This window comes from Durio zibethinus, chromosome 25, assembly GCF_047325235.1.
Source record: "Durio zibethinus cultivar Kanyao isolate XHJ-2024 chromosome 25, ASM4732523v1, whole genome shotgun sequence".
Taxonomy (NCBI): domain Eukaryota; kingdom Viridiplantae; phylum Streptophyta; class Magnoliopsida; order Malvales; family Malvaceae; genus Durio; species Durio zibethinus.
In genome coordinates this window covers 14,466,715-14,480,768 of record NC_143186.1, presented here as the reverse complement: position 1 = coordinate 14,480,768, position 14,054 = coordinate 14,466,715, and the positions used below count along the sequence as shown (strand labels likewise).

General features: G+C 29.7%; 1 protein-coding gene across 3 annotated transcripts; it reads left to right on the top strand.

The window, feature by feature from the left end:
- The first annotated feature begins 6,887 nt into the window (after positions 1-6,887).
- LOC111275874 (sodium/calcium exchanger NCL-like) lies at positions 6,888-13,587 on the top strand. Of its 3 annotated transcripts, XR_016333578.1 has the most exons (9): positions 6,888-7,344; positions 8,961-9,146; positions 10,222-10,403; positions 11,323-11,468; positions 11,576-11,852; positions 11,922-12,230; positions 12,335-12,612; positions 12,758-12,813; positions 13,045-13,587. XR_016333578.1 is itself a non-coding variant. In XM_089754260.1 (8 exons), exons 1-7 carry the CDS (start codon positions 6,954-6,956, stop codon positions 12,581-12,583), a joined length of 1,740 nt encoding a protein of 579 aa, XP_089610386.1. In that variant the 5' UTR covers positions 6,888-6,953; the 3' UTR covers positions 12,584-12,612; positions 13,045-13,166. The 3 variants fall into 3 exon arrangements, 2 of the variants coding, with proteins under 2 accessions (XP_089610386.1, XP_022717195.2); XM_089754260.1 differs by lacking the exon at positions 12,758-12,813 and having other exon boundaries at positions 13,045-13,166; XM_022861460.2 differs by lacking the exons at positions 12,758-12,813; positions 13,045-13,587 and having other exon boundaries at positions 12,335-12,747.
- Positions 13,588-14,054: the final 467 nt, after the last annotated feature.

Below are 14,054 nucleotides of genomic sequence, written 5' to 3'. Positions count from 1 at the left end.
GTCTCCGTTACAGTGTCATGTGCATGCATTAAATTCTTATTGCTCATTTTTATGGGTACTGATTTTTTTTTTGGTAAAAAAATTTTGGAGAAAGATAATTTTTTTAGTTTTTTAGATTAAAATAAAATATATTATATTTAACAGTCAAAATAAATAATTACAAGTTATATGTTTGAAATAACTTTAACAAACGATTACTGATAAAATTCAAATTTAAAAATTTTTTTTTGATAAAATAAATCTTAATCAATCAAGTAAATTACTTGTCGACGGGTAGGATACTTATCTTTAGACATGTTTTGGTTACCTCTCCCATAAATGAGTTATCATATCCCTCAACAGATCAAAAGTAATAGAAGTAACAGAATAGTGATACCAACACGGTCTGCCCTCGATGTGGAATCCATGAAGAGATGGTGATACACGCTTTAAGGGATTGTCAAAAAGCAAAGGACATATGACTCTTTGTTGATGCGGATAGATGTTGGACGGGTAACTTAGATGCTGAAGACAAAGGATGGCTCTCTAGCTTGGCCAACTCCATGACCAGTGAAAGCTTCGAAAAGGACTTGTGATCTGTTGGGCTATCTGGCATAGCAGAAACGAGCTGATGAAGAAGAAGGTGCTCAGAACTGCTCAAGAAACTGCAAATTTTGCTCTTAGCTATCTGCATGAAGTTAAGGGTAGTCAGGACCGGGCAGATAGACAGCTGGAAATCACCACAATCTAGAAAGTGCCACCCACCAATATTATCAAAGTTAATTTTGATGGGGCCTTACATCTCACAGAGGCCACTGGAGGTATTGGGATAGTGGCACGAATTGACAGAAGGGAAGTCCTGAGGGCTGCTTCAAAACAAATAACAGGAATTAGACAAGCTGTAGTGATCGAAGCATAAGCTGCTGTGGCTGGCATTATCTTTGCCAGGGAACTAGGCTTCACAGAGATAATATTGGAAGGATATGCAGCTGAAATCATCTCCAAACTTAACCAGCAAACTAAGCATCTGTTAGCAGTAAGCAATATCCCGGATGATGCATGGATGATGAGACAAGATTTCCACTGGTTTGAGGTTGCTTAGGTAAGGCGTCAGGCGAACGAGGCAGCACAAAAGCTAGCCAGGCTTGTTTTAGGTTTAGAGAGTGATGCTTTCTGGGTGGAAGATTTCCCTCCTATCATAGATGATGTTGTCAGAAGCAACTGTATTATCCCAAGACGCGATTAATGAAGATGAATTTATTCTCAAAAAAGTAGAAGAGAGATGATTAGCCTAATTATCCAAAAAAAAAGAGTTAATTAGACTATATATTTCAACCAATTGATAATTTGAAGGAAGAAAACACAAGATAATTAACAACATGGTGTTAATTGATCATAGTTTTTTGTGGTAAGGAGTAAATTTATCACTGCACTTACATGAATGATTTAAATTTATTATTAATTTTTTAATAGGTATAATTTTATCATTATATTTTTAATTTTGAAACAAATTTAATATCATATTTTTAATTTTGAAGCAAATTTGATCAAAATATAATAATTAAAAAATACTGTGTAAAATATTTCTTTAAAAGATTGGCTTATGATTAAGAAAAAAAAAAAATCAAGAATGGCATGATAGAAAAAAAATCATGAAACTAAAATTCAAAATTTTCTTTTTATTTCGTTTCTAATTTTCTATCATCATAGTATTTTTTATTAACTCTGATGTCAAAACATGGCTTTTGTTTTTATCTAAAATTAAAAGTATGGTAATCTAAAGTTCAAAGTCGAATATATATACAGATAAAACCAATATTCTTGCAATTCTGGAATATTTCCTCGTCACCATAGTTGAGTGAGTGAGAATTCCTACAAAGAATTTCTGAACTTGAAACAGAATGAAAAAAATCTTGAAGAAAACTTTCTGAAAGAGATAACTTCTGTCTAAGCATCTTTGATGAAAACTTGTTCGTGGTGCCCATGGTAGGGATGAAAAAAAAATCAAAATAATAAAAAATTGATTTAAAATTAAAACATCTTGTTTGGTTTGAATTACATTTTTTTTTATTCCATTTGGATTAAAATTAAATATTAAATATATATATTAAATACGAATTAAATTTTAAATCAGAACATAAAAAATAAAAATAAATTGAATTGAATCGAATCGAATTATATTATTATTAGTTTCTAAATTTTATAAAATAAAAATAATTATTTTATAAAAATTTATTTAAATATATTAAAAATTTTATTAAAATAATATATACAAATTTAAAAATCGATAAATCAAATCAACTAGTAAAATTTCATTTAAATATAATCAATTTTATAATAAAATTTTGATTTTAAGTCGGATTTTAAAAATTAATAATATTATATATTATTAAAAAATTAGAATCGGCTAATCTTTACTACCCTTACCTAGCAGTGATCGCTCAGGAAAGAGAAAAGGATGACATGGTAGCCTATCACTAGTCCGGCGTTCACAGGGATCCCCACCAAAGCATTTCATAAATAAAATTCTTTCCCTGCCATTGACATGTTTTCGGGTATATTTGGCGAATCACCTGACAATGCAAAATCTGCAGCGCCAGTTCTTCCAGGTTCCTGATAGAATCCCATGGTGGTTTCCTCTTATCGTCTCAACAACAACGCATCCTGGCGACCATATGCCCAAAGAAGCAGTAATTTTCCCATCCTTGACAGATTCACATGCTGTGTAACTTTCGGTACCTCGAAAATTCAGAAAGCTCCCATAAAGAGCATACTCAAATCGTGTCAGATTCATAATTTTTTCTGGGCATTCATTTATGACATATATGTATATTTATATAATTTTGGAGGAATTTATTAATTTTATTAATGGACAGAATATTCAAGAAAATTTTGGGAAAGTGAAAATATTTTCTTTTAATTTTTTTTTACTTTTTAATATTTGAAGGTTTTCATACGCAGCCTACTATTACATGTGAATCCCCCTTATACTCAAGAATTAAGTCGTAAAACAACACATTAGATTCAAGGGTAAACATATCCTTACAGCATTGAACAATACTAGGATAATTAAAAGCTTATTTGAATAGTCGATGAGATTAATTTTAATGAAATTAAAAATAATTATAATAATAAAATTATTAAAATTAAATATTATAATGATAAAATTAAATTAAATTATGAGATATACGTTTTGAATAACAAAATAAGAGTGATGATAAGAATCAAAATGACTATTAAAGATTTAACTCTAAAGGTATATTGATAAATTATTTTTATATATTTTAATATTATTTATAATATTTAAAATTTTAAAATTTTTATTCAATCAAAATATTAGTACATACTATTTATTTATTATATAATAAAATTTATCTGTTAATTTAATAAAATTATTTTAAAATGTTTAGATAAAAAATCAAAAAATGAAAAAAAAAGTTAAATTGAAAGAAAATACTCAAAATTTGAGGGAAAAAAAGTAAAAAAAAAAAATTATGGACGTAAATGGAATAAGAGGTGTTGTGGGAATAAAAAAAAAATTAACTGAGCTTTTAATTCCGGTGGATAACCGGAAGCTACCGTGCCTTGTTGATATTATCCAAACACTTAAACAACGTCGTTTAGACCAAAAGCGAGAGAAAGCGTGCCTCACTGGCGTGTCAATCAGTGATCCAATTGGACTCTTAGAAATCATCTTTTAAAGGAGAGTCTTGAGGAAGGAATATATTTAAATGCAAGTGGGTATGTAAGAAACAGGGTCTATTAAAATCACCAACACCTACACATTTTACTACATTTGATTGATAACTTATAACAATAAAATAAAACTACATTTGATTGATGGATGAATTTTAAATAAATTTAAAAGATGATAAATTTAAAATCATTGATAAAAAATAAAATACTTTACAAATAGATGATGATGATCATCATCATGATTATGATCATCATCATCATTGTTAAAACAAAATTTAAATTGTGTATTTGCAAAATATATGATATCAAAAATATTGTACTTTAGGTTGATTTTTTAGAATAAAATTTATCAAAAACTTTTTAGGTAAAATTTGTAAAATTTTTAAAAAATAATTAAAATTTTAATAAAATATTAAAATTGATAGATTGATAGAATGTGAAGATTAATAATGTATAAAAACATATATAAATATTATTTATAATTTAAATTTGATTAATTTTTATTCAACGATAAAAATTTATTAATATTTTTACTAAAAATATCTATTTAAAAATTTATCTTAAACTTCCTTAAAATTTTTTTAAATTTTGTACACATAATGTATGTAATAAAATTTTTTAATTTATCGATTTTAATTTTTAATTTTTATTAAATTATTTTTAATTAAAAATTTCATAAATTTTTCTTAAAAACTTTTGTCTAAATCTTTCTTGATTTCTTATTTAGAACAAAGTACTATGATGAAAATTGAGAATAAATTTTCCCCCAAAAAGAAGCTGCAAACCAAAAACAAAATCCAAATGGACTTTTTTTTTTCATTGGACCAAAAAAAAAAAAAGAAAAAGAAAAATCCTTATGGTTGTGCATTCCTAAACACGCACTAAAAAAAAAAAAGTTTCATTGGGTCACTTCAAACTTTTTATCACTTTTTATTAGTCATTGTATTCATTATTGTCAATATCTTTTTTTCTTTGTTTCTTGTAAAAGAGATAAGTATTTGAATTTAAATTATTAGATTAGATAAATATTAATTTTTTAAAATTATATATGATATATAAGATAAGAGATATGATAATATGACAATTATTTTATATTATATTTAATTTATAATTAATTAAAATAGATAAAATTATAAAAAAATTATTATCGTTTTGGTATAATATAATTTAATTTTTTCAAAATAAAAAATTATTTTTAATTTATGTGATTCAACTTATATGTCTTACTATATTTTTAAAAATTTATATCAATAATTAAAATTATATAAATTTTAAAAAAAATAATTTTGATTAATAAATAAATTATTTTATTTTAATTATTATACATATCAAATATAAAATAAAATAATATTATTTGATCTAATCTTATTTATAATATTATTTTATATTATCTTATTATAATTTTATGTATTAAATATGATTTAAAATAATTATTTTAAAGAACTATACTAAATTTGAAATTCTATTTAAACTTTATTTTGTCTAATTTTCCTATTTGCAACATTTGTTTTAAGTTGGGCAACTCTATCAACATCCTTATCCAATTCCATGATTCCTTCATGTCCTCTGCCCACTATAATTTGAAATTACTTATGTGCCCATATTAATTAAAAATAATATTTCTATGGTTGGGTTACCAAATGATTATCATAATCAAAATCTGGCAAAGATTAACAACAATATTATAGATTCAGTGGAGAATTTCAATTAATTAACGCATTACACTTTTCTAAAAGAAGTTATTCATTAACTTTAGCAATTTAATAACCAAATAAAACCAATAAATTTGGACTAACTAATCATAATAAATTTTGAATTTAAGACCTAAAAATTTAAAACTTTCTTAACATTGAGACAAGATCTCAAGAAAATTTTAATTATTCCACCATGGCTCCACAGGCAGAAACTTTAATTCACTTTTCTTATTGTCCTTTTCTAGACACTTCAATTAGAAGTTTTTTTTTTTTTTGTTGATCAAATCAATTAGAAGTTGCTTAATTGTTAAGATTAAAAAAAAAATTATGGCAATCAATTAAAAAATCTAAGGACAAAAATGATAAAAACAAAACAAATTATTCAACTAGATTAACCAAATTCTTTTGTTTTTGGTCCATATGAAAACACAAAGTTCACAAAATGTATCCCAACAAGTTAAACAATTAAAGTTTAAAATTTCCCAAATCTCTCGAAATTTGAATTCGAATTAATATAGTATTATTGAGTAATAAAGTTCTTCGTATGATTAACCCAACCCTTATTTTCAAATTTCAATTATGAGTAATTTTTAAAATTAGAATATCAAGTTTTTAACAAAAAATGTCATAATGGCTATTTAATAATATATTTTCTACGTCCATTTTTTTGTTCAAATTTAAATTTTACGGATTTTAAAAAAATTTTGGCCACTTAGGTTATGAATTAATAAAAAAAATTATAAATGTTGAAATCTTAAATTTAAATCTTACATGGATTTAATTTAATTTTATATTAATTTATTATGTTCTAGTTTTTAATTGAATGTTAAGTGATTTTTATTTTTGTAATACTTGATTATAATTATATTTTTTACTAGTAATTTTATCACGAAAACTTTGATCTTTTTAGCATATTTTATGTTAAAATTTTAAAATTTTTTATAAAATTAATGTATCAAGATTTTTAATATAAAAAATAAAAAATAGTTTTAGAATATAAAAAAAGAAAATTAAATGTTTAAAAAAATAACATAATTTTTGGACATTAAAAAGTAAAAAAAAGGTATAAAATTTATAATCTTTTATTGACATACTATTAGTGAATTACATAACTCACTACGTTATAAAAATAAATATTCATTAGAAAATATTAAAATATTTACTAAACAGAATGAGCTTAAATTCATGGCCACAAATTAAATATCTCAAATTATAGTACTTCTTTTCTCTCTAATTATTTGCCTTTCAATGATTTTTTATTTGATATTATAAATTCAAAATTTCTTATAATATTGATGTATAATGTTTTAATGTCAAAAATAAAAAAAAAATCAATTTAAAATATTTCACCTAAAATTAATTTTATCCTTAAAAAATAAATAAAATAAAAGATATTCATTTTCCTTACTGGTCCCCTCCTACTTTCCTGACGCAGTGTTCAAACACTATTGCACTCTTTCCTCGTCTTCCAGCCCTTTCCATTTCTATTTATAATCAAAATCTTCGATTTTTATTTTCAACTTTCAATTTTCAAACATTTCTTAATCCTTTCCACCTTATAAAAATTCTAAAAAAAAGAAAACCATGACTTCCAAATATTTCTTACTCCTTTTCTTCTTCCTCTTTTGTTTCTTTTCTTTCCCATCTCACGCTCGCTTCATCACCGGCCGTCCATCCCCAACTGTTCTCGTTTCCGATGGAATCTCCACTGTCAAAAACAACCCACCTTACCTCCTCCTCAAACCGCTGGTTTCGGCGGAGGAATCGTGTGAACAGACGTATGGGTTCTTACCCTGTACAACTACGGTGTTGGGAAACTTGTTTTTAATCATTGGTTATGGATACCTTATGTTTTTAGCTGCTACTTACTTGTCCAATGGAAGTGAGCTTTTGCTTCAGATCCTTGGTCCCGGGGTTGTCGGAGGATTGTTGTTGCCTATTCTTGGAGCTCTTCCCGATGCAATGCTTATTCTTGGTAACTTTAAAGTGTTCATTTTTGGAAAATTTTTATTGGGCTGTTGGGTTTACGAGAAAATGTGGTAATGCTCTGTTTGTTTGAAGAGAAAGTTAAGTTTAGTTATTCATTATTTGATTGATCAGAAAATGGATTTGAAAGAGCTGAAGGTTAAAGAAGTTTAGGTCTTGTCTTTTTTACTATGAAAAGAATTGAAAATTTATATGTTAATTCAGTTAACATTAACCCCGTATAGAGATTACAAATTTCGGGTTTAGTATAATTTTTAAATTTTGATTTTTTTGTAGGATGGCAGAGTTGAATTTTGTGTATACTATTTACTGTTGATTATTCTTCTTTGAAAGCTTTATTCTTTTCTTGTTGTACTTATGTTGTCATATTGTATGTAATAACCTTTTCTTATTTCTTTTTATGGTTCTCTTCTGTTTTTTTTTTTTTTATTGGAATATCCAGGTTACTTTGATCTTTGGATATTGTTATTTTTATTTGCATGACATTACTTATAAAATTCTGCTTCTTGATCATGTAATTTAAACTTTTTGTATATTGATCCAGGTGGACAGAATCAATTATTGTTGTTTAGTGATCCTATGCTATTGCCAAATGTCTCTTACAAGGGAGTTTCAGTAGCCCTTTTTTTTTTTTTTGGAGTCTTTCAAATGGGTTTATGAAGAAAAGAAAAGAAGTAGCGGTTGAAGTAATCTCCAACAAGTTCCTTGTTTTCTATGCTTGATCATTTGTGGGAGTTAGACACTTAAAAGGATTTTTTTGATGATTATATATGGGCTTCTATTATTTGAAGAGACTTCAGCTGCGACATGGAAGCTTTGGTGCCCATTTGATTAGTTGAACATGTTTGGACTTAAGCAAATTCAATTTTTGACGTGGATAGAGGATGCTGGAAAAGAATTTAAGTGCTTCATTCTTCTCAAATTCAAGACTAACGAAATGAAGTTCTAAATTGTTTTTGAGTTTATGAAAATTTAGATGAAAGACATTTACTTTTCTATTGAAGGTTTTCTTTACAATGGTTTATCTAACAATATAAATATTATATAATTTTTTAAATATGAATTAAAATTAAAAAATTGTTTCTTTGTTCTCAAATTTTAAGGGTTCTGTAATTTCCAGGAATTAGGCATTTCAGGAGTCTTTGATGGTTTTTATGGGTTTCTTCTATTTTGACAGCTTGCTGTATATGAAAACGTTACTACCATTTGTGTTCATTTTCTGGTTATGATGATTTAGGTTTAAAGTTGCAGTTTTTTTGTGGACTTACAAATTCAACTTCAACCTTCTAGAGAATGAAAATTCTTAATTGCTCATTCTTCTCACAACTAAGTGATTTGAAGTTCTAAATCATAAATGAATTGCAAAACTTAGCTGAAAGACTTTTAAATTTTCTCTTAAAGGTTTCTTTTTAATGGTTTATCCAACTATAGAAATACAATATGCTTTCTTTAAATAATATATATGAATTTGTTTTATTTTGATTGCGTTTATAAGCATGTGCATGTTTGGAAGTTGTCATGCCATATCATCTGGCTAATGTATTTAACTGTTTTATGTCTGGAATGCTTTTAATTGGGTTGTCTCTTTTTCTTCTCACTTCCCAGTATCCGGACTTTCTGGAACCACAGAAACTGCTCAAAGTCAGGTCTCCGTTGGAATGGGATTGCTTGCTGGGTCAACTGTCATGCTTCTCACGGTGATATGGGGAACGTGTGTTATTGTTGGCAGGTGTAATCTTCATGATTCAGTTGCAGTAGACGGAACAATTACAAAAGGATTTAGCCTAACAGGTGCATACCTCTGCTCAACATTATTATTAGCTAGTTAGTGCTATGAGGGGCTGAGAAGTTGTTTTACCATGCCTTCTGCTGCGGCCAACTGCATAAGATTTTGTTATCACCTTTTCATTCATTGAAACTTCCCTTGGATTTAATAGTGAAAATTGCTACACGAGGAAAAATTAGAGAATGGACAGATGCTCTTTTACTGTAGTCAGTCCTAGTAACCACTGTTGCTGTAACGCTCCCAATCCCACATCAGGAGAATGTGTGGATAAGGAATGATATATATGTAGAGACTTAATCCTAAACTTGTGAGAGACTTTTTGTGGGATAAAACCGTGAGACCTTCGGGTCAAAACGGACAATACCTCGCAGGTTGGGTGCGGGTCTCTACAAACGGTATCAGAGCGGTCACCAGTCCGCAGTCGTGGGAGTCACTAAGTGTTACACGGTGGAGCCGTGGGAGTCACTAAGTGTTACATGATGGTCTGGTATGATCTTGGTCCTGTGGATGGACTCGGCTTGACAGGGACGTCAAGCATTAAAGGTGGGGAGATTGTAACGCCCTCAATCCCACATCAGGAGAATGTGTGGATAAGGAATGATATATATGTAGAGACTTAATCTCAAACTTATGAGGGCCTTTTGTGGGACAAAACCGTGAGACCTTCGGTTCAAAGCGAACGGGTCTCTACAGTTGCTTTCTCTATTAGTATGTATTATTATGTAAAGTGTATTGATTTTTTTCCTCTCCTTCAATCAATATCTGTTAGCAATTATACCTTGTAATGCTATATGTTCAGAACCTTAAATTATTAAGTGGGGAATGTATGCTAGTATTTTAAGGTCTCAAGTTTCAATTATGGTCTAAATAACTTTCAGTTGCGCTGGAAAATTGAGGGTGAGTGTAATCTTCAGATCATTCAACTAAGTACATGTGGTACTGGTACTTTTGTTTGAACTAGTATCTTAAGATGTGATTATATTTTTTAGGTGGATGCCTAATCCCAAAGCTTTTACTTTTTCTGTCTCTTTTTTTCTTTTTTTTAATTGTCCGTAATCAAAAGTTTGTCCAATATTGCAGAGACTGGTGTCAGTACGGATATATGGACTTGCTATGCTGCAAGAATAATGGCTGTATCAGTTATCCCATTTATTATTGTTCAACTACCACAACTTCTAAATTCAACTTCAGGAAGACACTTAGTAGTTTTGATTGCACTTATTGTATCAGTCTCAATGTTGGTTTCTTATTGCCTTTATCAGGTAATAATATCTTCCAGAAAGAAACTCTGTCATCATATGTTCCAATAGTTTATTTCCTTTTAATATTCTTTTAACTATTTATTGGATTATGTTTACAACTTTATTTTTAAATGTTAGTAGAAGTGAACCATATGCAAATAATGCGTGAAATGAATTAGTTTCTTCTTTCTTTCATTGAGTAATTTGGAAAAGAACAACCTGTATTCTTTACCTTGCAGCAATTTCATTTTGGTTAATCTGAGTTTTAAAATAGGTTAGCCAACTAGCCGGTGTTACGCCGTTTGAGTTCTTCTAAACATTCTGCTTGAAAGCTAAAACTTGAGAAAAAGTAAATGAAACTTAAAATTGTTGCTTTTTTTGTTTACCAAGACCTGAAATGCCCCCTAGCTTTATGCCTTAAAGGTTCTGAATATGCTGTATTAATCACTCTGTATGGTTAGTATTATTACCATGCCTTTGTTTTCCTACAGTGGAACCGGGAATCAAGGAACCGGGAATCAATGAGTTGAAGCAATTCAACAGAAAATCCGAATCCAAAATGCTTAGCTATTATATAATGGAGTAGTTACTTAGTTCTGTTAAAGTGGTTTGCATTATATCATGAAAAATTAAGCTTTCTTTTGTAGTTAAAAAAAAATTCATACATAATGATTATGGAGTTTATTGATTATGTAATCTCAATTTTTGATCAATGGCAAATCAGTAATGAAGAAGACAATAAAATCTGAAAACCACCTCCTATTGCATGGTTGAAATGTTTTATCTAGTACAGAAGTCTTATGTCTGCCCGAGGTGGTAAATTTTTTCATTGTTTGTCTTTAGTTGTCTAGATTTTGAATGTGGGGGTTGTTCTGTTTAGTGCAGTCCTGAATAATCAGCTGATTTTTTTATTTTCTTATGATATGTATATATTTTGCAGGTCATTCAGCCTTGGATCCAGAGAAGACGACTTGCTTTTGCAAAGCACAAACATTTCATATCACAAATCTTAGTACATTTGAAAAAGCATGCTTTAGGAAAGCTTCTTACCGATGATGGTGAACCCAATACTGAGATTATAAAAAAGTTAGTTTTAAATTTTGACATTTAAGAAAAACTTACCTCTTCTGCTGGTACTTCTTGTCACATATCATGTACTCTTAACATTTACTAACTCTCTAAACACCTGACAGGTTGTTTGAGACAATTGATGAGAATCGCGATGGTAGTCTTTCACATTCTGAACTGAAAGCATTTATGATAGGAATCCGTTTTGAAGAAATAAACTTTGATAAGGATGATGCTGTGATAAAAGTAATGGCAGATTTTGATACCTCCCATGATTCTGTTGTTCAGCCGGAGGAGTTTGTTAAAGGAATCACAAAGTGGATTAATGAAGCAAAGCGAACTGGGGGTGCTTATCTTGAACCTAATTCTGGAACGTTTAAGTTTATTGACCGATTTTACCAGGTAAATTGAGCATGGATGACTTCTCTAAAGATTATAACTTGCACAGACTTACTTCTAATTATTCCGCAGCAAACCAAGAGAGAACATGATTTGTTGGGGCCGGAGGAACAAAGTGATGAGGTTGTTGATCGCGTTGAAAACCCTGGGTGGATCTCCTTCAAAGCTGTGCTAATGTTACTGTTGGGTACCATTATTGCAGCTGCATTTGCGGATCCACTGGTTGATGCTGTTGATAATTTTTCTGATGCGACAAGCATTCCGTCTTTTTTTGTCTCATTTATTGCATTACCATTGGCTACCAACTCTAGTGAAGCTGTATCAGCCATTATCTTTGCTAGCCGCAAAAAGCAGAGGACTGCATCTTTAACATTTTCTGAGGTCTGTTTCTTGTTACTCTGCTTATTTGTTGAGTGAAATTGATAATCATTTGATTGATTATCAAGCTAGTATATGAATTCTCATCTCCGAGTTTCTTGATGCAGCTTTATGGAGCAGTAACCATGAATAACGTCCTCTGCCTGTCAGTTTTCCTGGCACTTGTTTACATTCGGGGGTTGACTTGGGACTTCTCATCTGAAGTGTTGGTTATTCTTATTGTTTGCATTGTGATGGGTGCCTTTGCCAGCTTCCGCACCACTTTCCCTCTTTGGACATGCTCGGTTGCTTATATCCTTTATCCATTTTCCTTGGCGCTCGTTTATGTGCTTGATTACATCTTTGGTTGGTCATAGGTTCATAAATGTGATGACTAATCTAGGAGGTAAGCAATTTGTTCCGAGCTTCATGGTTTTCCTATGTATAAACTACTGCTACTCTTTCAATTTGACATTGTATTTCAGAGACTTTCCGGATTATTATTTTGTTAAATTAGTAATGTATCTGTTTTTTGGATCAATGTTCTTCAGTTTATCTAATAACTACAGCAGGTTACATGAAATGCTTGTCTGGCAAATCAAACCAGGTAACTGTTTTGTTCCTTAAATCAATCTGTTTCTAGAAAAATATCATCCTTTTGCATGTGTGAAAGTGGCCATACTATTGTGTGTGAACGAATCTGGCTTCTGAGAAAGCAAAATATGTAAAACAAGTTTTGAGCTGAAGGTTTAAAGAAGCAAAATTTTGGTTACTTTTTTTTTTCCAAGTCAATTATGACAAATGATAAATACCTCGTTGTTTTGTTCATATTGGGTAGCATGGCAGACGCCACTTAAAATGAAACTAGATTTCGGTTTCAAGAAGGTACCTGGGCTGGGATTTGAGCCGATTCTGGGGTAGCTTCAACAAGATCAGACGCTTATAGTCTTATTCGTGTTGCTTCACGGTCCAAACTGCACCACTCTCAGTTCTGTGAAAAAAAAAAAAGGAACAAAAACATGGAGAAAATGGAGAAGAAGAGGAAGATCATGCAAGTTAAAGCTCATTTTGTTGCGGTGGCTGATATTCCTAGAAACTTGGAACGAAAAGAATATCTTATGAAGCTAGCGGAATTGAATTGCATAGAGAAAAGAACTGCACTAGAAGCCACTGCCTTCAATTATTTTTTAACAAAACTATACAAAAAGTATTTATACAATGTTGACCTCAAACGCTAGTCTTTGTTTAATCAAATTGGCATCTAAAATCATTGATTGTATTTTTTGTAAATGACTTGCACTTGACTTGATGCCATCAACCAACGGTGACAGTACCATCATTCATTTTTCCTTGTGAACAAAATATCAAGTTTTACATTGTCTTTTCTTTTTTTTTTTAATAATTCAATTAAGGGTAGTTTTGATACTCTAACAATGGGGAGAAATATTTCTATTGGTGTCTGTTGACCAATAGAAGAGATGGGAAGCAGCAAAGCCATGTAATATAAAAATGACTTGAATAGATCATCTCAAACTCAATTTTTTTTTTTTTTAACATTCACAACGAAGGATCATTGGATTCCAATTTTCAGGTATAGACTAAAATTGGGTCTAATTAATATCTGCATTTTGTCTTATATGAAGCAAAATTGTATCTTAGAAATGATTTTTGCCTTTTTTTTTAATACAATTATAGCAGTGGTACTCTTTATATTTTTTTTTTCTTTTTCTCTATAATTAATCAGTGTGGAGCCTGCCAGACGTCACCAACCTGCTACTTATACAACGAAGGGTCAAATTTGGGGGACCCATCTTACGAAGACTGGACAAGAATAATCAGATCCATACA

Excerpts from the sequence above, each read along its gene's own strand:
- LOC111275874 (XM_089754260.1), top strand. The coding sequence starts at position 6,954 with ATGACTTCCAAATATTTCTTACTCCTTTTCTTCTTCCTCTTTTGTTTC. Across the intron at positions 7,345-8,960 it reads CGATGCAATGCTTATTCTTG|TATCCGGACTTTCTGGAACC; the intron begins GTAACTTTAAAG and ends CTCACTTCCCAG. Across the intron at positions 9,147-10,221 it reads AAAAGGATTTAGCCTAACAG|AGACTGGTGTCAGTACGGAT; the intron begins GTGCATACCTCT and ends CCAATATTGCAG.